Genomic DNA, 25478 nt, shown 5'->3' with positions numbered 1-25478 from the left:
TCATGGGGCGATTATGGCAAGGAGCGTTCTATGGATCAGGTTGGATATTGGGGACTTGTGCATCGAAGTCCTCAATGTCTACGCCCCTACGTAGCTTAGGGCACGCGGTAGGTTCTGGGTGGAGATCGCAGCAGGACTCCCAGAGGTGGACTCTTGGATTGTTGTTGGAGACTTCAACAACCAAGAGACCTTAGAGGACCAACAAGGCACAGAGAGAAACTACTAGGGTATGGCAAGGGAGGAGCAGGAGGTATGGGAGGTCTTCATCCTCGCAGTAGGAGCACGTGATGCTTGGAGGGACCTAGCTTTCCACAGGAGGGAGAGGTCACTGGACTTCTCTTGGGGATACAGACGGCTGTGCGGAGTTTTGTTGGAGTGACTGGACAGGTTCTATGTGAGAGAGGGGGGTGTTCTCGCGGAGGCCATGTAGGGTAGTTGGCTGGTACCACTCTATTTGATCATTGCCCGGTTCTCTTGACACTTGACCCCCCAATATTAGCCCTGGATACTCCATACTGTCAGATCCCTGTCTTTTTACAGGAGGGAGGAGGTGAAGTGGCAGATTGAGCAGCTCTGGTCTAGGGAGTGGGACAGTAGGGACAAGATCGCAGAGGAGGTTGCAGAGATCCTAGCAAAGTGGAGGAGGATTTGCCAGGAGCAGCCCTACAGGCTAGGCAGTAGAGCTGGGAGGAGGACAGAGAGCACTCCAATGAGACCTTGTAGCCACGCAGAGACTTCTCCAAGATGCACCAAGGGACCCCACTCTCCACGCACAGGAGATGCGCGCACAGGGTGCCCTCCTCGGTATCAAGGATAGGCACTCGGAGTTTTCCAGGTGCGTCAGCCTCGCATTTCAGGATATCAGATTCGCAGCCTCTAGGATCAATATGGGAGGATTCGCTCTAGCCCAGATGAGGTGATGGAGATTGCCACAGACTACTATAGACACCTTTTCCAGTAGGAGGCAATCTCAGCCAGAGGATAGGGTTGTAGACAACAGGTTTGGGGCCACATCTTGTCCCTTGTCATAGAGGTGATGGGTCTTTCACTTTTAGCCCCCTTCACAGAGAAGGAACTGGAGGAGGCTTTCCATGTACAGGATGGGCAGAAATGCCTAAGAGAGGATGGTCTTTCTAAGGCCTTCTTCGCTACCTACTGGGAGGTGGTAAAGAACCCCTTACTGCTAGCCTTTTAGGTGATTTTTAGCTTAGGACGAATGCCAGAGAGTCTATCGGCAGGTCTTGTCAGTCTCCTCCCCAAAGGGGGAGATCGGTTGGAGCTATCTTAGTGGAGAGGGATCACCTTGTTGTCAGTAGCCTATAAGGCACTGGCTAAGATGATTTGTAGGTGACTCTGCCTCATGCTTCTAGACATCATTCATGACACATAGATAGGTTTTGTCTAGGATAGCATCCTCAACAATGTCTTCACCTTCTTCGAGGCCACTGAGTGGGCCCAGCACAGTGGTCAGGGGTTGGTCGTACTTCTCCTGGACTTCGAGAAAGCCTACGACCGGGTGGACTGGGACTTCTTAGAGGGCACCATGGTGAGGTTGGGCTTTCCCTAGGCATGGATCCGAGGGGTCTCTACACTTTACATGTTAGCTACCAGTAGGGTACTCATAGATGGTAGGAGGGGGGCAAGCCTATTCTCTGGCCCCGTATCTGTACCTACTCTTTGCAGAGGCAATGTCCTACTTCCTCCGGTCTCGTGTGAGCGGGCTACGTGGCCTTCGACTTCCAATGAGGAAGGAGTCGGAGTTGTTAGATTGAGAGTATACAGATGATACCGCACTATATATAGAGGATGATGAGTTGATGTTGGAGAGAGTGAGACTAGCTTTGGAGGTGTTTTGCACTATAGCGGGAGTGAAAATCAACAGGCAAAAGTCGGTTGGTTTTCGTACGGACTCGGACTCTGGCACAGAGTGGGGTGTTTACTTGGGATTCAGGTGGGTGTGCAGAGGGTAGACCATCCGATACCTAGGGTTTTAGGTGGGAATCGACATCACCTCAGCCCAACAGTTCCTTCCTATTCTTGACTCTATCAAGTGGAAGTTGACATACTGGAGTACTGCCCGCCTTTCCTTAGCAGGCCGAGCCCTGGTGGTCAACCAGGTCCTCCTATCGACGGCATGGTACATTGCCTCGTGCTGGTGTTTTTCCTCGTCTTGTGTAGTGGAGCTCCGCCACCTTGTGCAGAATTTTCTCTAGGCCGGTTCAGACAATTCTAGGGATTCGAGGGCCAAGGTGGCATGGGCGACCGTCATCTGGCATTGGTCTAAGGGAGAGCTTGGGATCATAGACCCAGAGTTTCAGAGTTTGGCCCTGCTGGGCAAGCTAGTAGTTCGAGGGTTCACTCCAGGAGGGCAGATCTGGAAGGTCCTACTATAGGAGGATCTCCAGGAGTGCAAGCCGAGGCTTGGTGGTGATTGGAGGCCATCCTTGAGATGGATCTTCATGGAGGCCCAAATCACGCTCCCCAGATCCTCTTTCCTCCGCAGCCTACTTCGTCTGTGGAAGGGCCTTTATAAGGCTCTAATTTAGAGCCCTGTAGGATGCCAGGAGGAGATAGACCGCTAGTAGCTGGTGGTCTAAAACCCCTAGGTCAGAGATAGGAACGGGATACAGATTGGCAAGTGCCCCCACATCCGGTGGGTTGGTTGGGAGGTTGGCCCCACTCGCACTATCAGGACATGGCGGGAGGTGTACAGGATGATGGACTAGGAGGTGCTGCAGTAGGCATCAAGGTATCAGAGAGGAGCGGAGCTGAGGAGACGGGAGATTGATGCAATGATACTGCAAGAGTGGCTTGACCTCTCGATCCAAGAGCTGGTAGAGCCTGGCGAGGTATGGGTGCTACATTTTCACCGGTAGGTATTCCCCTACAGGTGATAGGCAAAGTAGGTGGAGTCCCCTTCGGGATTTTCGTCACCGTACGCGAGGGGGGGCATTTGGTCCTAGACAGAGGGGAGCAGGATGAGGAGAGGACTTCCTTCCATGGAGGAGGATTTGTATAGTCGGTCTTTAGGGGAAGACCTGGTGTCTTGACCCTTATGTGTTTTGGGAGGAGTTCCGGGAGTGGTACCTTTGGATATCGGAGAGTAGGCCACTTGATGAACTGGAGTGGGACCTTGGAGAGTGGCTATGGCCAGCCACTGCAGTTGCCAAGGAGCCATTGAGGTTCTTGGAGTACATAGCCAGGATTGGCAGACATGTACTGATGTAGGAGAACATGGATTGGGCGCCTTCGCGTAGCCAATACTGGGCAGAGCACAACATCACGGATGCCTTTCGTCAGATTTTCTGGCACCGTCTATGGGACAGCTGGAGGCCGAGGAGGGTATCGTATTTCCTATGGCTTTTTGCACACAGAGGACTAGCGGTGGGGAGTTGGCTTGCCTAGATGCAGCAGGATGGAGGGTGTAAGCGATACCCACAACAGCTTTTGGAAACTCCAAAGCACTACCTTTGGTCATGCGAGGCAACACAACTCGTGTGGAGAGGAGCATGCCACATTCTCCGCCGTCTGGCACCTAGCCTTGGATGCATCTCGTGGGGAGCTTTTTGCTCGCACGCAGTCAGCTAGGGCCGTCACCTTCTGTATGAGGTCGGGATGCATGATACGATCTTCATCATTGAGGCTGGGTCTTGCATAGTGGTCGGCCTAGAAGATTTACCTAGTCACCAGGTAGTGGAGCCCATAGCAGACCGCTCTGAGGTATGGGAGATCATAGGGAGTCTTACTGGATGACACATTTGGAAGGCATGCTGTCAGGAGGTTTTCGGCAGGGAGAACCTTTCAGCACAGGCGACTCTGGCTGAGCTTTGGACCTCCATTATCCACTCCCTCCATGGCCGGTGGGAACAAGTGCAGGGTGAGTCTCGAGCTCATCAAGAGCTCCGTTTTTATTTCTTGCGCACCTGGGGCAGCTAGGACTTGTTCTTCATGATGTAGGCAGGCAGCCCCAGATGGCGATACATCCCCCCTCCATGGCTTCTTGCGCCCATCCCCCCTAGGCCCCCTTGAGAGACTTGTACACTTGATATATCTGTGACTCTGCATCAGCTCCAACTAGTCTGTTGAGCATGAGCTTCTTTGTATTCAAATTTTTCTGAAGTTATATAATTAGCCACACTTTATTTGCAAAAAAAAAAAGAAGGCACTAGCCAAGATGATCGGTAGGCGACTCCATCCCATACTTTCAGACATCATTCATGACACACAAACGGGTTTTGTCCACGATAGGAGCATCCTAGGCAATGTCTTCACCTTCTTCAAGGTGACTGAGTGGGCCTAGCACAGGGGTCAGGGATTGGCTGTACTTCTCTTGGACTTTGAGAAAGCCTACGATAGGGTTGACTAAGACTTCTAAGAGGGCACCATGGTGAGATTGGGCTCCCCCCTAGGCATGGATCTGAGGGGTTTTTCAATTTACAGATCTGCTACCAGCAGGGTTCTCATAGGTGGCCAGGAAGGGGGAGGAGTTTCGGCCAGAGAGATCGGTTTGGTAGGGCTGTCATCTTGCCCCGTATTTGTTCCTAATCTTTGTAGAGGCGATGTCATACTTCATTCGGTCACATGTGAGTGGGCTATGTGGCCTTTCGACTTCCGGTGAGGGAGGAGATAGAGCTGCTAGATTCGGAGTATGTAGATGATACCGCCCTTTATATAGAGGATGATGAGTTGATGCTGGAGAGAGTGAGACTAGCCCTAGAGATGTTTTGCATTGTAGTTGGAGCGAAAATAGACTGGCGAAAGTCGGTTGGTTTTCTTACGGACCCCGACTCAAGCACGGAGTGGGGCGTCCACTTGGGAACACAAAGTGTGGTGTAGAGAAACATCCCAACCGGATACACAAGAACCCACCTTAAAGTTGAGTAGTGTATTGCGCAATAGCTGATTAGAAAAGAAAACACTTGCTGCAAACACAGACAAATCACAGCAAAATACAAAGTTGACAGCCACCAGATAGTAAAACAGCCTGAAAGGACTGTCGCCCAGCCCTGCATAGAAGCAAAAAGGCAAAACGCAGAGGCTGATCAAGAAACTCCAAAGCTAGCAGGCATTAAATGCTATCGTATGGCAAGAAAACAGGTTGCCTCACCCTGCATACACAAAACGCAGATGCAGCCTGGGAAAACAAAGAGTTTAGAGAGTCAATAATAGGTCGCCAGCTGTGAAACAGTCCCAAAATAGTAAATGTAAATGGCAGGCTGCAAAACACAGAGTAACACACCAGAAAACAGGCTGTTTTGGCTCAGCAGATGGTCACTCAGGCTGGAAACGCAGTTGCAGCAGTCCAGAAAGTCTAATCAGCATCAAACAATTCAAAATGCAAGTCTATAGCAGAAGAAATCAGCACCAGCACACATCAGATGGCTGATCACCAGATAGGAGCAAAGGCCAACCTGAAATCTGATACCATGTCAGAAAACTGTTATAATAAATTGCGTAACACAAGAGTGAAGAGAAAAGAAGAAACATTGCAAAGGAAAGAAGAACATTGCACAAGGACTCAAAAAGAAAAGGATGCTTGGGAAATGGAATCCATATACCAAGAAATGAGACAATATAGAAACAATGGGAGTCACTGGCTATATGGGCACTGTGGCATTGGCTCCCTCTCTCCACCGGTCGCTGCTATTGAAGTATGCAAAGTGATACAATGAATGATACATGAGAAGGGAGTGCTTGAATAAATAGGCCAGAAATATGCCATCAATATGATCAGGTCAGCTAGCATTAAATGCTGGTTGGCGAGCAATAAATGCCTAGATCACCATGAAAATGACAAATATAAAATGCCTAAAATATCTAGTTGTGCTTAGTGCAGTGGAACATGCATAGACTCACACATGAACTGACATATCCACTAACAATAAGATCCCTCTTGAGTTTGATGGAGTAGCCAATGCTTTGAGGGCCCAGACATTCTCGATGCCACTAGGCTTCACTCATATGTCCTATATGCTACTTGAGCATGGGACACCTTGATATTAGAGGGGGACTTCCATCTTGACATGGTGGCCATAATGAGGCTTTCATAACTTCAGAGAGGGATGGTAGGAAGAAAAAGTCGAAGGTCCATTGTTATCATTGTGGTAATAACGGATACCTTTGCAAGGGTTGCAAGGAGTTAGCGAATTCATGGAAGAAGAAGGAGAAGAAAAAGAAGCAGGATATGAACTCTTCTAACGAGTCATTCTCATTCTCCTATGACTTGACCTCATATCCTTCCACCAAGGCGAAGACTAAGGCACGAAAAGACTCATCTTCTATCGAGAGAGTTGCTTCTTCTTCTGCTACTTTCTAGTGCTGGTGATATCGCCATCTCTCACAACTCTAGTATGGTATGAGAGAGGGAGTATGAGTGGGTGGTGAGGTGGGATAGGTGAGTCTAATTTATATAGGTATACAGGTGCAAAGGATTCAAAGAGGGACTTTCCTTCCACATTGACTAAATTTTGGCAAGTTTCAAAATCCTGAAGCTAGGATTGACATCCAGGTTCATGATGGGCTTTTTCTTGATAGAGAGCAGGACTAATTCCTAGTCTGAGCTCACATGAGCCTAGCGCCTAGTTTTTGATGAATTTTGTTCTATTTTCTACCCTTGACATCTGTGTTTTTATTTACAACAGTCTTTGTTTTAGGGTTTTTGCTTTGCTCAAGATTTGAGACCACTTTTTCATATTGTACGACAGCATGTAATGTTAACTAAGTTTGTGTGTTGATATTCGGCACATATGTTTTGATTTATTGATCTTGTGTAGGGTTGGGTGACTCTATTTTCAGGCTATATTTCTTTATTTGGTGGTTGTCAATACTACATTCATGCATTTATTGGTAGTGTTTTGGTTTGTTCTTTCTTGTATTCTCTTTTTGTAGCAATCTTGTTTTTTGATGAGCTTATTTGTGATACATTGGTTACTGTCAAAAGACGACGTACAAGCGAGACAGTAGGGTTTGTGGGGAGAAACACAGAGTGACTCGATAAACACTGAGAAGAGAATAGAAGAGAGAAGAAAATCTGATGAATGGAATGATGAAGATCTGAATCACGGAGTGAATGTGATACAAGGCAACAAGGGTGTTGTAAGGAAGATGATAAAAATAGCCATGAACCACAAACCGCAATGTTGTCTTGAAGGGGTGTGAGGGTAGTGGAGAGGTTGGAGAGAAGAGGTGATTGACTGGATGAATCAACCGTGAAGAATGAGTGACAGAGGCAACCTATAAATAGGCTAGAGACTATCTAGGGTGGTGCTCGAAGGGACGGCGCTGGATGCCTAGGGTGGCACCCCACTGTGGGCGCCCAGCTCCTTTTTGGGGATGTCCACTGTAAAACCCTAAACACAAAATGGGAAACCCTAAATGCAAAACATGAAACCCAAAATGCAAAACGCAGAACGTAAATTGCATGTGAAGGGTTTCTCAACACCCCCTATTAGGCCCAAAAAGGGGAAGAAGAGACAAGTGAGGTGGAGATGTAATGCTATATGCTAAAGAATGCTCATGCAGCATGTGCCACTTGGACAGTGTCCCTTGTGGAAAAATTGTTCACTTCTCCAAGCGCCCTAGTACAAAGATGATGAAAACATGCAATGTATGGTAGGAATGTCAGACTTTGTGTGGTGCCAATAACCATAAGGATATGCCCGTACTCGATCTTGGGAGTTGGCTCCATGCTAACAAAGTGACCAAGGCAAGAAGAAGATGTAGAGGATCCCTAAGATCCAATATTTCCACGTGAAAGGGAACCTGCAGTAAAGAACAATAGACAAAGTGAATTGGAGAACTGGAAACTCAACCTCGGGAGAGAAGCCACTAGCACTGTGTATCCATGCAAGAAGGAATACGAAGGCCTCGTCACCAAGTCGCGACTGAACCTCCAAATTCCCAATCTAGATAGATTCTCAAGATCTTGGGTATTAATAGGTGAGATGATTGTTGGAAGGAAGCCACCCCATCCAAGGATAGAAGAAGAAGGTAAAAGGCCTTCGCCAAGGTGTGCGAAGGATTGAGCGGTGGGTGGGGACCCCCTTTGAAACTGGAGGAATAGGAGCCCCCTCTGAAGTTGCAGTAGATGTAGATGTCCCCTCGGAGGGCAAAGAAAGATCATCCCCCTTTGAGGTAGATAGAGAATCCAAAAACTCATGGATCATGGACTTTGAAATGTTTGAGGATGAAGGAAGTGCCGCCGGTCATGCCAAAGAAGGTAATTGGGGTGGTGAAGAACTCCTAGAGGTGGCCTCTCAAACCTGAGTAGGCGAGGGTGAAGGGTGCGGCTCATGAGCAATGAGTGGGTAACAATTCTTGCTTTGCAATGGAGCGGACCGGGAAGTTGAAGAAGAGGAAGAAGTTGAGTAGCCACTGAAGGAGTGGATTGACAAGGAGACAGTATCAAACGATCATTGTTTCTTGATGGAGCGGACTACAGAACTTCTGGCTGTGGTAGCCATTGTACCCGAAAATAGGTGGGAGAAGACTGCCACTGGCATTGCAACGATCTCCAAGAGGTCATAGCACCAATGGATCCTCCATGTGCTCGAAAGGACTTAGTGCGCATCGGATGTGTCTTATTGCCTTGAGCATAGTACTTTGATAGCCGAAGCAGAACGATCTCTGTGGCCTAGAAAGGAGAGGTGGCACAAGGAGTGCCTGGTGGAAGACGTATATACTCCAGGGGGGGTGGGGAGCAAAGGTCGAAGTCGACCAGTATCGGTGGTGTGTCCGGTGATGCCACAATAGGAGCACCCAAGAGTTTGGGCATATGTTGGGTAAAGAAGCCATGGGTACCGGTGTGCCTTGCTGAAGAAGGAAGAGGTCAGCCACGAACCATGAATTGCAATGTCTACCTCAAGGGGTGTGAGAGCAGTGCAAAGCATGAACTGCAATGTTCGCCTTTAGGGATGGGAGGGTAGTGGAAGGACTGGAAGTGAACTGCAAGTGGGGGGAGGATGCTACCAATAGTAAGAGGTTGCAACCGGTAGAAAAACACAGGGTACAATAGTATGGTGGAGCTGTTGGGTTGTAGAGAATAGCGGCAAGTAGCAGGGAGGAGATGCCTGCAGTCTGGCTGAGCCGCCAGCAGCAGAGAACAATCGCCAATAGTCTGGTTGAGCTGCCAGCAACAGGGAGGAGCCGCCAGTAATCTAGCTGAGCCGCCAGCAATATGGGATTGGACTGCCAGCAGGGAGGAGCCACCAGCAAACTGGCTGAGTCGCTCGCAGCACAAAATAGGTACTGGAATACAGCTAGGTGCAGCAGAAGAGCTGCCATCAGTAAACACAACAAAGGGGAGGTGGAGGTGGCAGCAACAGCCCTGAACGCAGGCTGGAAAACAGCAAATGCAGGAGGGAGCAGCTGCCAGTTAGGGTGTTGATGTAGTGGAAGAAGGAGAGAAGGGGATGCCAAACCCGCCATCAGTCTTTGCCTTCATTGGAGTGGAGGATGTTTGCCACTGTTTGAGCAGATCTAGCTCTAATACCATGTCAAAAGATGAGGTACCAGCGTGATAGTAGTGTTTGTGGGGAAAACATGGAGTGAACTCAGTAAACGCTGAGACGAGAAGAAAAGAAGTAAGAAACTTTGATGAATGGAATGACGATGATTTGAATCATCGAGTGAATGTGATACAAGGGAACAAGGGTGTTGTAGCACAAGGAAGACGATGAAGATAGCCACGAACCATGAACCGCAATGTCCTTCCTTGTTTCAAAGCTTCCACTATTGCAGACTAGAATTGCTCTTATAAAAATCAAGATAGTATTTGATTGAAAATGGAGATTCGTATATTAGAGTAGAATAGTTTATTATCGTCCACGGAAGGCCAAGTTATGACCCATGGAACCTTTCCAGATATACAATGATTCTCCTCCCCCATGGTAGGAAAGGGGTAGCCACGGTGAAAGAACGATCTATGTAGTGTGGTTCTCCCGAAAGCGTAATATGTGGGTGATGAGAGCCCCTAACTTCGATATAGGAGTAGTGGTCAGAAATTGGTGAAGTGGCCCCTATAAAGGGATATCAAAGTCACCTGTATGTGTGCATATGCTGGGCATGTCATAATCATGTGCTCCTCTAATTCTACACTCTATAGTCCACATAGCTTGCATAACCTCGTCTCTCTTGTCTATCCACTCCATGCACCTGTCTTGATCAATAAAGCGTGTGATGGAGTTCAAAGTCGTGCAATACTGTCTAAATACCATTGAGAGCGGGTTGGCTATGTATGGCTGTGTGTGTGCCTCTGTCTGTATGTAGGATTCCCAACATGAAGGATAGATATGCATACTGTAATAAGCAAGTTTGCCATTTGCTCCCTTGCTTTGATGTTTTGCTTGATACGCTCGTAAGAGGTCCGATTGAAATGTGTCCATGCATATATCTTCGGATGCCATATCTAGATATCTATCCACTCCCCACCCTTTAAACCATTTTCGCATATCCAGTACCCATCCTATTGAAAGCACTTTACTTTTCCACGTTTTTTGTAGGCGTATGCTAGCATCCTATGCCCATTTGGGGAGCTTACTATCATCCATTTGGCGTACTCGGGTGGCATATCTCAGTACGTGGATCATAGCATATACCTCAATTGGCCGACGACCAGATTCCAAAAGCATGAGTACATATGGTGTGGTGCTTTTGATGTCCAAATGTCTACGAATAAAAGCTTTTTGCAGCTTCTCAATGTCATTCCATGCAGATGAGGAGATGCTTCCCCCCCCACACTTCCATTCCATATAATACCGTTTGTAGAACATATGCATAAAAAATCATACAACGTATTTTCTAGCATTTAGTATTTGTACGGTTGTAGTCATTTTCAAAGTGATAATACTTGCTTTTCGCTTCCGCTAATCGCCGCTCCACACATGTATACCATCTGTGGTTTGCATGTATCTCAATCCCCAAGTATTTGAAAGTAGATACTACCTCTATAAACTATCTCGCATAATGTACTTTTGGTGGGGTCTTTGATTGCTTGGTGCGCACAGCCATTAGCTTTGTTTTTGATACATTCATCGTCAAACCACTATCTTGACAAAATCGTTCAAGAATCCCCATGAACTGTTGCATACGTTCCCCAATATATGTAAAGAAGACCATATCATTTGCATAAAGCAGGAGCAAGATGGCAAACATATCAATATATGGGCTTTTGGCTTCCTCTTCATTCATAGCCGTGAGAAGTATTTCCTCTAGCTTATCAATGCATGAACCAAATAATATAGGGGAGAGCATCCAACCTTGTTCTCTTCATTCATAGCCGTGAGAAGTATTTCCTCTAGCTTATCAATGCATAAACCAAATAATGTAGGGGAGAGCGGCCAACCTTGTTTGACTCCCATATTACTCTCAAATACTTGGGACAGCCTGTTGCGACCTCTGAGGCGGTACACCACTCGTTGATATATCCTATAAATTCCCATGCATAGATCATTTGGGACCCCTAATTCTTGCATTCGCTGCCATAAGCCAACCCTTGGTATGGTGTCAAAAGCCTTCTTAAAATCCACATAACAACAATACAAGGTTGCTCTTCAAGCCAACTCTCATCCATAAGCGCACGTAAAGTAACCAAATGGGCTATGGTGTTATGACCAAGGCAAAAACTTGCTTGTCCATAAGCTCGTTTGTTATTACTTTCTGCCCATTTACTCAATTGCATTTCCAGGATAGTGCTGAATAGCTTTGCCATGGTTGAACTGACCTTAATTGTGCGGTAGTTTGTGAGCAAATTGCGATCTCCTCCCTTATACAACGGTTGTATCCAATTCTTGTGCCATTCTTGGGGAAAACCATATGCAAAAGCATGATGTATCACATGCAGCATAAACAGTCTCGTCTCCTTTGTTGTCCATTTCAATATCTCTGCATTCAGTTGCAAAATATCACATGCTTTTCCATTAGCCATCTTGTTGAGGGCTGCCTCCAATGTTTCTAAAGTGAATAGAGCACTAAATGGTTGCGTATCTACATCACATTTGATGGGATGTACCCCTTTATGTATGTTAAGTTCTGTAACATATGATAGCATGTTAGCATTTGTAAAATCCCCCATAACATTTGACCGTTTGGTATGCAATTTTCTCCATGCTCGCCTCGGACATTTCTCAAACTCCCTAGCATCTTCACTTTCTTTGGCCACTACTTATCGTCATCGCTTTTTACGCGTGAGAGCATTATATTGTTTTTCCGTCTCACTTCATTCTTCTCCCTTAGGGAGGATTTTCAGCTTTCTACGTGTAGCCTTACATTCATCATCAAACCAGTTCTTGCATGGCAATCCTTTGACATTTTTGTGACTACTCTTTGGTTTCCCAAAAACCTCTATTGTCGTATTTAACATTGCATCTCTCAGATCAGCCCATGTGCTCCTAGTGAGATTGCTCATAAGACTATCTAGGTGACCAACATATGCTTGTTTCTTGTCTATATCAATATGGAATGCATCAGTACCTACTGTGTCCCCTGCATGTCCTACATGGTGGCAAATATCAAGTGTCAAGCCCAAAGCTATAAAAATCAATCTACATTTTCTTTATGCATAAATCATTCATGTGTACCATTGCATAGTCTACCAGAGTGGAACCTCTACTAGTTGAGTAGCGCGTGTATCCTTCAGTATCGGGGAAACAATTCATATCATTCAATATCGGCATGTACAAACCATTAACCATATCCATCAAAGCATGTCCATGAGCGTTAATGTGTATCCTCAGATTGTCTACACCAGCATGCGTCTACATCCACAACCTCCTCCTTGTTTAGCTCATCATGTGCTATGGGCTGAAATTGCATACGTCCAATACGTGCATTTAAGTCACCTAAGACCATCACATGTCCTTGTTGTATATATGTGCATGCATCCATATTCAAATCTTCAAGAGGTTTTTGCCAATCCACTTCATGTCGTGCATAGAAGGGGAACTCCTTATGTGGAATGTAACATCCTGCAATGTACATTGGTGTAGTATGCTTGAGCATAATCCATATGTACCGCTTATGTCAGTCTACTTTACATACATCAATCATTCCTTTCAAATGACATTTGTATATGCATGCAACTCCTCCTTGCCCTCTTTTTCCTACATATGACTGATATGCGCTATGAATTATGTACCCTGGGATATTCGGAATTCTACATGTCTCCTGCTCCCATGTCTCAGCGAGGAACACAATGTCAACATCACCAACCATAGCATTAATGCTTTCACCTTTATGCCATGGAAACCCTCCGCAATTCCAAAACAACACCTTCACAAGTGCGTAGCTCCCATAGGTCGCGCATCCCTATGCATCCTTTGAAGTGTTATCACTAGATTTCTTTTGTTTAATTGTATTGCTTCGGATGTTCCTCCTGTTGCATGGCGGTGCGATCCTCATTTACATAAAAATCTGTTCCCTTGAGGTATACTCGACTACTGTCTAAAAGTATAGTTCTCTTACGTGCATCCAATAGTGCATACAATGGCTCTTGCCTTCCCATCGTCTTTCCTCTTGCCCATACGCCGAGCACCAAAGACAAGTACATCTGCCATGGCAAAATGCTTACCAAAAAACTCCGTGACTTCCGTAGTAAGAGAGTGTGCAGTCTTATCATTTGTTTCGGGAAATCCCCAAATAACCAAGTTTTGGGCCCACTTTTCTCTTTCTTTACATTCACGTGCATCCACATCATCTACCATTGCATCACCACCCTCTGCATGAAGTACAAGCATGTTTCCATTTGGGGGGGTATGTGCTACTACTCTAGTCCATGTTTTTGGTGTTTCCATTCATGTGCGTGTCGCCATACTCGTTTCCAAGTCTGTGATTCTCTTGGCCTGTTCCTCCACAATTTGTTCCAACTGTGTATTCTTGCTTTCCAACGCTTGACACTCCAGAGCCAAGCATGTGATTTCTTGATTCTATGCATTGATGGATGCTTGAAGTGTTGCCAGAAAATTCCATATCCCATCCTGTGAGATTTCTCCAACACATGGCTGCTCCAACATGCCAGTAGAGAGAGGTGAACCTGTGGTTGTTGAGTTGGCTTTGCTGCATGTGACAAATCGTCCACTCCAAGAAAGGTACTCATTAGTATCTCCAATCGTAGTCATGTTTCTTGGTTCTCAACTTCTACACAACCTTAGTATCTCCAATCGTATTATAATATGACAGAGTTACAAGGAGCAGCAACCAACAAGCTATATTCATGTACATGAGAGATCTTAATCTCAATCTCAACCTCAATCACAAAATTGGCATAAGAAAAAGATGATGGATTGTCTCGAATCTCATTTGACTGATTTTTTTGAAGAGCTTCACTCATTTGGAATCCCCAAGAAATGCATGTACCAAAAACTGAAGCAATCAAAATCAGCATGTGCATTCAAAGCATGTCAAAAAAGAAAAAGAAAAAGAAAAAGTGACACAACATTATTTAGTTTAAAAAATTAAATAAATAATATAAATATAAGTACAGAAAATAAATCATTTTTCATTTTTGGAGGCTCATATCTCCAAAAGGAATTTGACCAAGCCTATAAGAGGACAAAACATTCTCCTCAACGTTCTCTTTAAACTCTGTGAGATGGGCTTGAATCAAATTCTGTTCTGTTTAACCACAAATTAAGCTCCAAGACATGTTTATGTGTGTAAATTTTGACAAAGCATGTGTCATTACCAAAACTTATCCACATACTCAAAATGACCTAAATAGCACTTCTAAGTACTATTTACACACGTTACAAAAAAAAAATTGTAGGATTTTATTAGTTCATATCACACTTTTCCATATTGTGGACACTTTCCTTTAGGTTTCTCATCCTTCTCCTACTCCTTGTTCTTGGTTTTCTTCTTCTTTTGCTCCCCCTCCAAGATGACCAAGCTACAAAAGCATGAAATGGTGATTCGGGCTCTACTCGTCCTAGTCTCCTTGTGTCTAGCATCTTGCTCCAAGATGAATGGTACAAGCTCCTCCCAAGTCACGGTATCCTAAATCTTAGAAGTAACAAAACTGGAGTAGGAAACATCATATTTTGGAGATGGAAGGTGTGTCAAAAGAGTCATTGCCATGTCTTTAGATGATATCTTCTTGCCAAGGGATGCAAGCTCATCCCGTCTCTCTTCCATTTTGTTGATATGGTTCTTCATGATCAAGAGATCATCAAAAGAAAATACTTGGAGTTTCTTCTCAAGAGTGATGTGATGGGCAAAGGTCCGTGGGCAAAGGTCCGAACTTGGTACAATGAAGAAATCTTGTTCCAAACTCCCACGACCAGAGTGGATTCTCTTGAGTCGGATTGACATGAGCAAGAGCTAAATCATGGCAACTCATAAAAGAGAAAGGAACGGGTTTGAGAGTTGAGTCTATCCCAAAGAGCCGCGTGATCGATAGTTGGTCTAATATTTGGATCATCCAACATTGTACGATGGATAGTGGGGGCGGAAAATTTCCACAAATTGAAGGTATCCAAGATATACCCCACTTTGTAGAGACCAAAGGGAGTAGTTGAAAACCATCTAGACAATCCTTCTTGAGCAATGTATGAAGAACATTCACCTACACATAGTACAGCATGATGACCAAGCAAGGTCCTTAGTAGGAGAACATGCACCTGCACATAGTACAACATGATGGCCAAGCAAGGTCCTTTAGTAGGAGCCCTCATAGAAATAAAGAGAGAAAAGGGCTGGGGGGGATCATATGTGGGTTTGTGAGTGAGACTATGCATGTTCTAAGCTTTTGGATTGATCTGATTGCTGATCTTTGTTGGATCAAGCTCTGATCTTTGGTCTTCTTTTCATCAATCCTTGCAATCTTCTCAACTGTAAGTGTCTTCGCAACAGCAATCTATTTGACGAGAATGTCGTTCTTCAGAGCTTTGTTGGTCCTCATTAGATTCACCAAGCCAGTCAAACCGGTAATCCATCTATCCTTCAAAGTATTTGCACAAACACACAAAGAATATGTTGTGTTTTGTTGTTAGGGTATCTAAATGGAGCCTCAATCAGCTACACTGCTGCGTTGAGATGAAAACAGCTTGTAGATACTCTGCAATCGATGGATGAATCACAAACAATGCCAACAAGCTAGCATTTTCAAGTTGCCTTGATGGGAACAGCTCTCACCAGCAATTTGGGGCAGTTGCCAAACGTTGGATGGCTGGAAAATACAAAAATCTGCAAAAACAAAGCAAGAAAAGTATGCTCTCCATTCCATAGATGCTCCGAGCCCTCTCTATTGGCAATGATACGATGTATGCAATGGAAGACAAACACGAACGCAAAGACAGAATGGAAGACAAAAATTGAAATGAATCCACAAGAAAGGAAGGAATAGACTGCATGGATCTGAAAATGAATGCTAAATACAGCATGGACCGAGTAGTCCCTATATGCAACCCAAGGTATCAGTGATGATGAAATATTGAAAAGAAGAATGAGAGGAAAAGTACACAAATACAATGACATATTTATTCATGAAAGATGGGTGCCCTTTTATAAGCATACAACAAGATGGATTAGGGTTTCCTAAAGAGAATGTTTGGTGGCTAAAGCGCATTCACATAGTGCAAGGTGGGTGTAGGGAGAGACTCCCTTTATTGATGGGTACAAACCATAGGATAAAATAAATTAGGCTAGGAAGTGTGTGCTTCTTGTGCAACCTCCAAAGTACCTATCATGTGTTTGTGATTTCAACACCCCCCTTCAAACTCATGATGTACACAACTTTGTGCATGACCATCTTTTGCAATAGCTTGGTCACCACATGGCTTACCAGGGACATGTCCATCCTTGATCAGCTCAGAGGCACATTGGCTTGTCTACTCAAGATGATAAGAGGCATTCTTTGCTTGATCATTTGTGGGTTAGAGGTTTGGATGGTTTAGGGGACTTGGGATTTAGACAAGATGACTTTAGCAAAGGTTGATACAAGTAGATTTTACAAGGGTTGCATGACATGACTAAAGAGAGTTACTGAGGAGAATCACACATTTAGAGCAATCCTTCATAAATAGACACATCTGGAGGAGCCATCTTAGCTCCCTTCTTCTTCTTCTTCTTCTTAAAAGTCATGAATAATGCTTCATGTTTTTCTTCTTCAACTTCTACTTCTTCGTCTTCTTTAGCTTCCTCTTCACTTTCTTGGGCAATCTTGATGAGAAACACTTTTTGAGCTTGCATCCTATGAAAACAATCTTTTTCTTAATGATCGGGCTTGTGACAAAAGTCACATACAAGGAGTTCATTATGAATGATTTTATTCTTTCCTTTGTATTTTGATTTGGTGTAGAGTGCTTCATGTTTTGAAGCAGTGTTGGTCTTTTGTTTAAATTTCAATATATTCTCTTATTCTAGAAGACAAGGTTCAACTTCAACTAGCTTAGGAGAAGGCATGTTGATAAGAGTAGTGAACACGTGGTCATACTTTCCACGCAATATGACCAATAGCAATGTCTTCTTCAACTTTAAGTTCAACCAATGATTTGAGTAAGACACCAATACCAATAGGAATGAGAGGAAAAGTACACAAATACAATGACATATTTATTCATGAAAGATGGGTGCCCTTTTATAAGCATACAACAAGATGGATTAGGGTTTCCTAAAGAGATAATGTTTGGTGGCTAAAGTGCATTCACATAGTGCAAGGTGGGTGTAGGGAGACTCTCCCTTTATTGATGGGTACAAACCATAGGATAAAATAAATTAGGCTAGGAAGTGTGTGCTTCTTGTGCAACCTCCAAAGTACATATCATGTGTTTGTGATTTCAACACCCCCCTTCAAACTCATGATGTACACAGCTTTGTGCATGACCATCTTTTGCAATAGCTTGGTCACCACATGGCTTACCAGGGACATGTCCATCCTTAAGCAGCTCAGAGGCACATTGGCTTATCTACTCAAGATGATAAGAGGCATTCTTTGCTTGATCATTTGTGGGTCAGAGGTTTGGATGGTTTAGGAGACTCGGGATTTAGACAAGATGACTTTAGCAAAGGTTGATACAAGTAGATTTTACAAGGGTTGCATGACATGACTAAAGAGAGTTACTGAGGAGAATCACACATTTAGAGCAATCCTTCATAAATAGACACATCTGGAGGAGCCATCTTAGCTCCCTTCTTCTTCTTCTTCTTCTTCTTAAAAGTCATGAATAATGCTTCATGTTTTTCTTCTTCAACTTCTACTTCTTCGTCTTCTTCAGCTTCCTCTTCACTTTCTTGGGCAATCTTGATGAGAAACACTTTTTGAGCTTGCATCCTATGAAAACAATCTTTTTCTTAATGATCGGGTTTGTGACAAAAGTCACATACAAGGAGTTCATTATGAATGATTTTATTCTTTCCTTTGTATTTTGATTTGGTGTAGAGTGCTTCATGTTTTGAAGCAGTGTTGGTCTTTTGTTTAAATTTCAATATATTCTCTTATTCTAGAAGACAAGGTTCAACTTCAACTAGCTTAGGAGAAGGCATGTTGATAAGAGTAGTGACCGCATGGTCATACTTTCCATGCAATATGACCAATAGCAATGTCTTCTTCAACTTAAGTTCAACCAACGATTTGAGTAAGACACCAATAGCAATGTGATCGTCAACTTTAAGTTCAATCCCTGCAAGTTGAGTTAACAAGCCTTTCATGTGATTCAAATGAGATGCAAGAGAAGACTGAGATTTCATTTCTAAACAAAAGAATTTAATTAGCAGCCCAATGTTGGAACTTTTGGATTGAGATCCAAACAACTTTTTGAGTTCATCCCAAGTATCTTTTGCAGTGTCACATTCATCCACATGATGAATGTAAGTATCATCTAGCTCCATCTTGATGATGGCTTGGGCCTTATAATCTTGTACTGCCCATGTGGCTACTTGGGCTGCATCCCGGGGTCTCTTCTCATTTCCATTTACAATATTCCATAGGCCTTTCTTCATGAGGATTGATTTGATTCTTGTTTGCTAAGTATGGAATGCATAACCTTTAAACTTAGTGGATCCATTTTCTCCATTAGAGGACATGATGCAGCATTTTCTCCATTAGAAGACATGATGCTGTGTTTAGAAACACATGGTCTTAATAAGTATATGGACACTTCACTGTAGAGATGAGCTGACTGATGCTCAGATTTTAATATACTATTTAGTGATAGCAAACAAGCTCATATCCCAGATTTGGTAAACCATGATGATAGCAGCAAGAAGATAACTTCATGTGAGTAGTAGTTGTCATGATTTCTAGCAGTAGAGGTAGCTCATAATAGGAGTGAATTGATGGAAGATACAGCATGAGCATTTTCAGCTTAGTATTGATGAGCTTTATCCAGCTAGTCTGCTTGTTTTGATCAGATAGATTTCTATAAATATCAATAACTTACTATTGAAGGAGGGCAGCAATGGATCTGACCAAGAGAGAGCAGCCCATTAGAAGAGCGACCAGCAGTAAATCAGTCAGAGAATAAGCAGCATCAAGGGTGATCTGATAGTAGTTCACTGCAACAATAGCTGCCTTAATGGTTCATCATAGCAAATGCAGCTGATGGGGATGAAGTCCAGTAATGATTCTAACACAGAGAGAAGAAGCTTCATTGCATTTTCAGCCAAGTTTTGACAACAATAGCTCAGCTTTGACCAGTAGCAAATGGTGCCTGTTTCAGCATTCTGTAGGTGCAATTTCAGCAGCATGATTTACTACAGTTTATGTCACTTATCTTGGTTGTAGCTCCACGTAACACATCAGCAAATCAATCCAGTAGTAGCAGTGATTTCAACTGCAAACACGTGAGTAGGACAGCTCAAATCTACACCTGCAGATCTAAATCTTTAGTATCCATATACTCAATGAGTAGCTTGCTAATGTTTTACTTCAGTCATGGAGCAACCCACAGATCAGCTCTCCTTAAGTAGTAGGCCTGACTTGATAATGACAATGATGAATAATAGTGACCATCAACAGCTCTGTAGTGGATCTTTGTCAGGGAAACAAAAGTAGCTGCAGACCTGTCCAGCAGGACAGCTCACGTAAGTAGAAGGACACCAGTAGATTTGGTTTCATTAGCTTTTGTTGGCAACAGAAGGAAGCTTCAATGACTGGACTGATGGAACTTCAGTGAATAGAAGCACCATGGAAAACCAAGCAATAGCAAGAGCAGCACTTGCCTTCATCTGTTCTTCCAGCACCAATGGCAATGAGCTCCAAGAGATGGGCAGCAGCAGTAGAAGCTCAAGGATCCATACCTAGCATTGCTCTAAGATACCATGTTGAAATATTCAAAAGAGGAATGAGAAGGAAAGTACACTAGTACAATGACATGTTTATTCATGAAATATGGGTGCCCTTTTATAGGAATAAAAAAAGATAGATTAGGGTTTCCTAAAGAGAGAATGTTTGGTGGTTAAAGTGCATTCATAGAGTGCAAGGTGGGTGTAGGGAGACTCTCCCTTTATTAATGGGTATAAACCATAGGATAAAATAAATTAGGCTAGGCAGTGTGTCCTTCTTGTGCAACCTCTAGTACATATCATGTGTTTGTGATTTTAAAAAGTGAGGGCACTAGATCAGGTTGGTGAGAGAAAGAGAATGCGGGCTGAATAGAGACAGAGTGTGGCAGCTAATGACTGAATAGGCAGTAGCAAGAGGGTGGCAGCCATAAATAGCAGCCAGCGGGCCGATGAGCTCTAGAACGGGCCGACAAGCTGCATTCAGCTGCATTTACTACAGCTGACCAATCATAAATGGTGCCACCTGTTCAAACCAGCCTGTCGAGTGTGAACGCGACCACTAAAGTGGCACAAACTGAAATGCAAAAGAATGTGAACAGACTGAAACACTCTAAAACTGAAATGCAAGGATGGAAATAGAAATGTGTGGGCTGTTAGAGTTCCAATGTCTCTGTCAGGCTCTAATGGAGCTCCCAACTAGGAGATAAGATGAACAGCATGAAATGCAAGGAATACCAACATAGAATGTTGTGGTAGAGTGATAGAAGTGGACAATGTTGGAGATGACTCGCCCTTGATCTTCTTCACCTTTTCCTTTGGCTACAAGATTTTCAGTTGCCCACATGCATTTCATCTTAGAGCAGAGACAGTTTTTGGTTGTTGATAGCCTTTTGCATGGGACCTTGTAGGCTGAATTCGTGTGCCATGGACCCAAGGTCCAAGTTGTCCTAGTATATCTCACATGTAGTGATGGACATTACTAGGTACATGTGCTTCATTGGGTCATTTGTTTGGCTCATTCATATCTGACAAAATGATTCTTATGCAGCGACCATCTTGAGCTCATTCATGCAGAGACCTCCTCAGCCTCAGTGGCAGGCCGCTTTGTGGGTTTTGCAGTACCTGCGAGACACCCCGATACATGAGATTTTCTATGGAGAGGGGGTATCTTTGATAGCTTAGATAGCTCCAGATTTGGTAGGTGATGTAGACCCTTGGAGATCTATGATAGACTTTTGCTTTACTTTGGGTTCATATGCCGTTTCTTGCAGTAACAAGTAACAACTCAATGTTGCTCCTTTTTACACAGAGGCAGAGTATTGAGCAGCTTGTGCAACCCCCCAAGATGTTGTTTGGTTGAGGTGGATGTCAGCTAAGATAGGATCTCCATAATAATATCAAGAATTCTTTATCGCCACAATGCACACTGCACAACCTACAATTTTTCTTAGTGACAGTCATCAGAGCTACCTAGTCATAGCTAGTAATCCAATGTTTTGTGCTTGCACAAAAGCACATTGAGATCTTGTATTCACCATGTGCATCTAGGACTGAAACTAGAGCTGATTTACTTTTCTACATCAGACAATGTGACAAACATCTTCATGGTTTACCTTTGCTTCATCATATGGGTTCCTTGGGAGTTCATGCACACTCAGGATCAGGGAGGGGTATTAGTGGTTATGGTTATGTCTTGGTTGTGAGCCTACACTTAAGTTAGTGGAAGGACGTTGGGAGCTCTATCTGTGTCCTGGTCATTTTAGTCAGGTCACTTTGTCCTTTGGCCCAATTTGCAGGAAGTGGCAATGTTTCTGGCTTGGGATGTTGTCCTAGAGGATTCAAATGCCATCTAGTTAGGTCAGTCTTGCCTATTTATAGGCCTCACCTATCAGTTGGTTCATGTCACTTCAATCATTGACTTCTTTTGTCTCCCACCTGCTCTCTCCTAGTGCCCTCAGTACAGCCTAGCTACCCCCTGTAGCGTGTGCAGAGGTTGAGCCTTATATCAGCTTCCTTTCATTATTCAATGGAGTTTCTCCTTCTTGCCTTTAGTGTTCTCTTCTTGTGGATGTGCATCCTTTTCCACTGCATGTATCACAAAATGGGCTCAAGAAAAGGAGCCAAACAACCTATTATGGATGGACCATTACAGTTCATTCTCAAGTTGGAGTTCTCTCAACTCTGTTTAGGCTTGGAGCTTTCTTTTGTGGTGCAAAGAAAGGATGAGTATTGGCTAAATACAGCAAAGAGCCAAACAACTCCTCAACCATTATTAGTATAACATGAGCTCTTCAAATCCTTGGGAATAGTCAAAAGACTTGCAATCAAACATGCCAAAGCATGGTTACCAAGTCGAACTAAAGGCTAGTTACACACCAAATGGCGAACACCCACTTTGCAAGCATTAACCAATCGAAGTACTTCTTTAGGGTTTGGGTGTCCACTGTCCTTTACTACACACTAGAGAGGACATGACCTATTGTTTACCTACTAAACAGGTGAATTCCCTGCCCACTTTTGGACGGGGAGTCTCCCCCACCCAATTTGTAAAGGGATTGACAAGGGTGCACTTTTTGCATTTGCAACCAATCAAAAAATTTATAAGCATATTATTTTTTAAATTTTGCAAACTGTGTCCTTTTGGTGTGTAAAGGCTTTGTGATGATGTTTGTGTCCAGTTTCAAAAATTGCATACCCAAACTATTGGCAAGGGTTAGGCGACTGTCATTTGGTGTGTAACCAACCTAATACTTTTGCTAGGATAAGTTGCTATGATCATTATTGGAAAATCTGCATACAAACAAAGAAGGGTTATTTATAGGGCGTAAATCAGTTATCTGAAATGTAAGGCTGTGATGCATTACAGCAACCACATTGGCCGTGTAAGAGCTAGTAATAATCAAATCATCAACAGACAGCGAAGTCGGTTGTAGGGATGAATAATTGGAAGATTCTAAGACAATCGTATGGTTATGGCGAGCTCCTTTTGAATGCTGCTATTTGGTTTGCTCTCCCTTCTTCAGCTGATGCTTGATAACAATACAATTTGAGTGAATTTTCCCAGCACTCTCGGTGTCTACCCTCTTACTTGCGTTTTTGCAGGTCACTAAGGAGACACTCGTCATATGGGGAGAGCAAGACAGGATCATAAGCAAAGATGTTCCTCAGGTTGGTCCTTCAAGTTCGCTTGGTTGTTCCACCCAACCCACGCTACACTTTGCTGTGTAAGGAAAAGAACCTGACTTTGTTGTTTTTCAGAGACTGAGAAAAGACTTGCCAGACGTGCGACTGGAATATGTCAAGTATTGTGGGCATCTTCCTCATGTCGAGAAGCCAGACGAAGTCCGAAGACTGATAGTGGAGTTCTGTAAAACATAGCAGGAAGGCATAAATGTGTCTTGCCTGCCATCAAATGTAGCACCACACATTGAGATTTACCACTCTGTTTGCAGGGAATGTAGTCGGTTCAATTGTTCTGGGAGAAGGGAATCATCTTGTCGTTGGGAATGTGTCTGCTGCAAATCTGTACATAAAAATGTCCTCTACTAGCCTACATACAATGAGATATGGTATGAAATGGGTTGAACGAAACGGTACATAAAAATCATTTGAGAAGCACTCTGCAGAGGGCATGCATGGTTTCTGAACCCATAAAATATAAACTGCCTTTTGTTTGGATTTGTATTTGTCCCAAAAGAGGAAACGTTGGGACATAGGCCGTTAATTGATGGACCAGAGTGGAGTAGTGTCCAACCACATATTATATTTGAGTGATTAGCCTCAATCATTATAGTTGATAGGGTCGCACAAGATAGATGTAGACTGATGGAGAGGCCCTCGGTGTCCATACTGTCTAGGATGATTAGATGGAGATTAGCCCATTAGTTGGGAGGAGAGGGGAGAGAGAGTAGAGGAGAGAGGAGTGAAAGGAGAGCCGATAGAAAAAGAGGAGAGTCAAAGAGAGAGAATAGAGAAGAGAGTAGAGAGTAGAGAGCAAAAGAGAGGGTAGCTAGAGTAGAGAGAGTGGAGTAGAGTAGAGTAGAGGGTAGCTAGAGTAGAGAGAGAGGAAGTAGAAGTGAAAGGATATATTAAGTATCACTCTCTTTGGCAACCTATCAAGAGGACTCCAAAGTGAGCCATGCATATCTATGTCTAGGGAGTTCCCATAAGTTGTGTATATATGTGATTGATTGGGTGAGGGCCTCTACTACAATTGTGTGGCCGCTAGCTCAACTCTAATGATCTCATATACGATTGAGACCTTACATTTTGACATCTTAGAAATCATGGAAACAAGTGGCCTCTTCATCGACCTCCATCCATGATAAGTGTGACCTAATTGGTTGCAGTGATCAAGACTGGGCCCCCATACTTGTACTCCTATAGAGTAATGGAGACACGACCAATATATGGGCCTAGGATTTAAACCTAGTCTCAACTCATTGCCATTGCATTAATAGTGAGCTAGTTTTCTCTAGCAAGTGTGGATTGCATTTCTAACACCTCCCCTCAAGCTACACCTTGGTTGAGGTCATAGTGCCATCCAAGCTCAACAACTTGAGCTTTGATATCAAGTTAGAAATTGGATGGGGACCCTTGTGCCTCCCCTTCTTGAGAGGTCACCCATTCTAGTATTGTTCATGCCAATGCGCGCTTAACTAGAAGTTTCCCATAATTGGACTAGCCATCTAGCCTCCAAAACCTTAAGGTGATGGATGACCTCCGGTATATCCAATTATGGCAATATTTCTCTATTCGGCTTAGGATTCAAATCTAGTCTCAACTAATTGTTGCCTTACTGATAGTGAGCTAGTTTTCTTTAGCAAGTGTGGATTGCATAAAGTGCCACATCTTAGTGCGGGGTTCATGAAACTCAACATGTGAGCATATCCTCTCCAAACCACCTAGTCTTATGTATCCTTTGGTCAGTCTAGTGTTTGATGCCTCTCTCATAGAGAAAGTAGGATCTATAAATAATGCATGTAGATATATATATAGGAATCCATGTATTCGAAATCCTCTTATCCATATGTGAGTTTAGGTACAGGTGTCCTAGCCCACCATGGTGTAGTGTTAAACACTATTGCCTTGTCTTTATTAAGGTTCACTCAAAGCCCATTGTCTAATGCATAAGAGTGCTTAGTATATCCAAATGTCCCTATAGTCCCTATGGAGAATCAACTATCAATACGATGTCATCTACATATAATATAAGAGGCATTCAAGTGCCATCTAGTCAAGTTTCTCTATCTTCTCCCTAAGAC

General features: G+C 43.7%; 1 protein-coding gene across 4 annotated transcripts in view; it reads left to right on the top strand.

Annotated features, from left to right (window-relative positions):
• LOC148030747 (alpha/beta hydrolase domain-containing protein VTE7-like) overlaps positions 1-23956 on the top strand; it is an 84330-nt gene extending 60374 nt beyond the window's left edge. For 2 of the 4 annotated variants that reach the window (XR_015691796.1, XR_015691797.1), the window contains 3 exons: positions 23081-23217; positions 23317-23382; positions 23473-23529. Coding sequence is in view for 2 of the 4 variants with exons in the window: in XM_087684253.1 (XP_087540379.1) it covers positions 23317-23382; positions 23473-23592 (186 nt within the window). In the remaining 2 variants the exon portion in view is untranslated. Of the gene's footprint in view, positions 1-23080; positions 23218-23316; positions 23383-23472 lie in introns of all 4 variants that reach the window. The other 2 variants (XM_087684253.1, XM_087684252.1) reach the window with 2 other exon arrangements.
• Positions 23957-25478: the final 1522 nt, after the last annotated feature.

The sequence above is a fragment of the Lygodium microphyllum genome, chromosome 9 (assembly GCF_053477565.2).
Source record: "Lygodium microphyllum isolate KBCC chromosome 9, Lygodium_microphyllum_v1.1.10, whole genome shotgun sequence".
In the NCBI taxonomy this organism is placed as follows: domain Eukaryota; kingdom Viridiplantae; phylum Streptophyta; class Polypodiopsida; order Schizaeales; family Lygodiaceae; genus Lygodium; species Lygodium microphyllum.
Note: the sequence above shows the minus strand (reverse complement) of the source record. Positions and strands in the feature narration are given on the sequence as shown.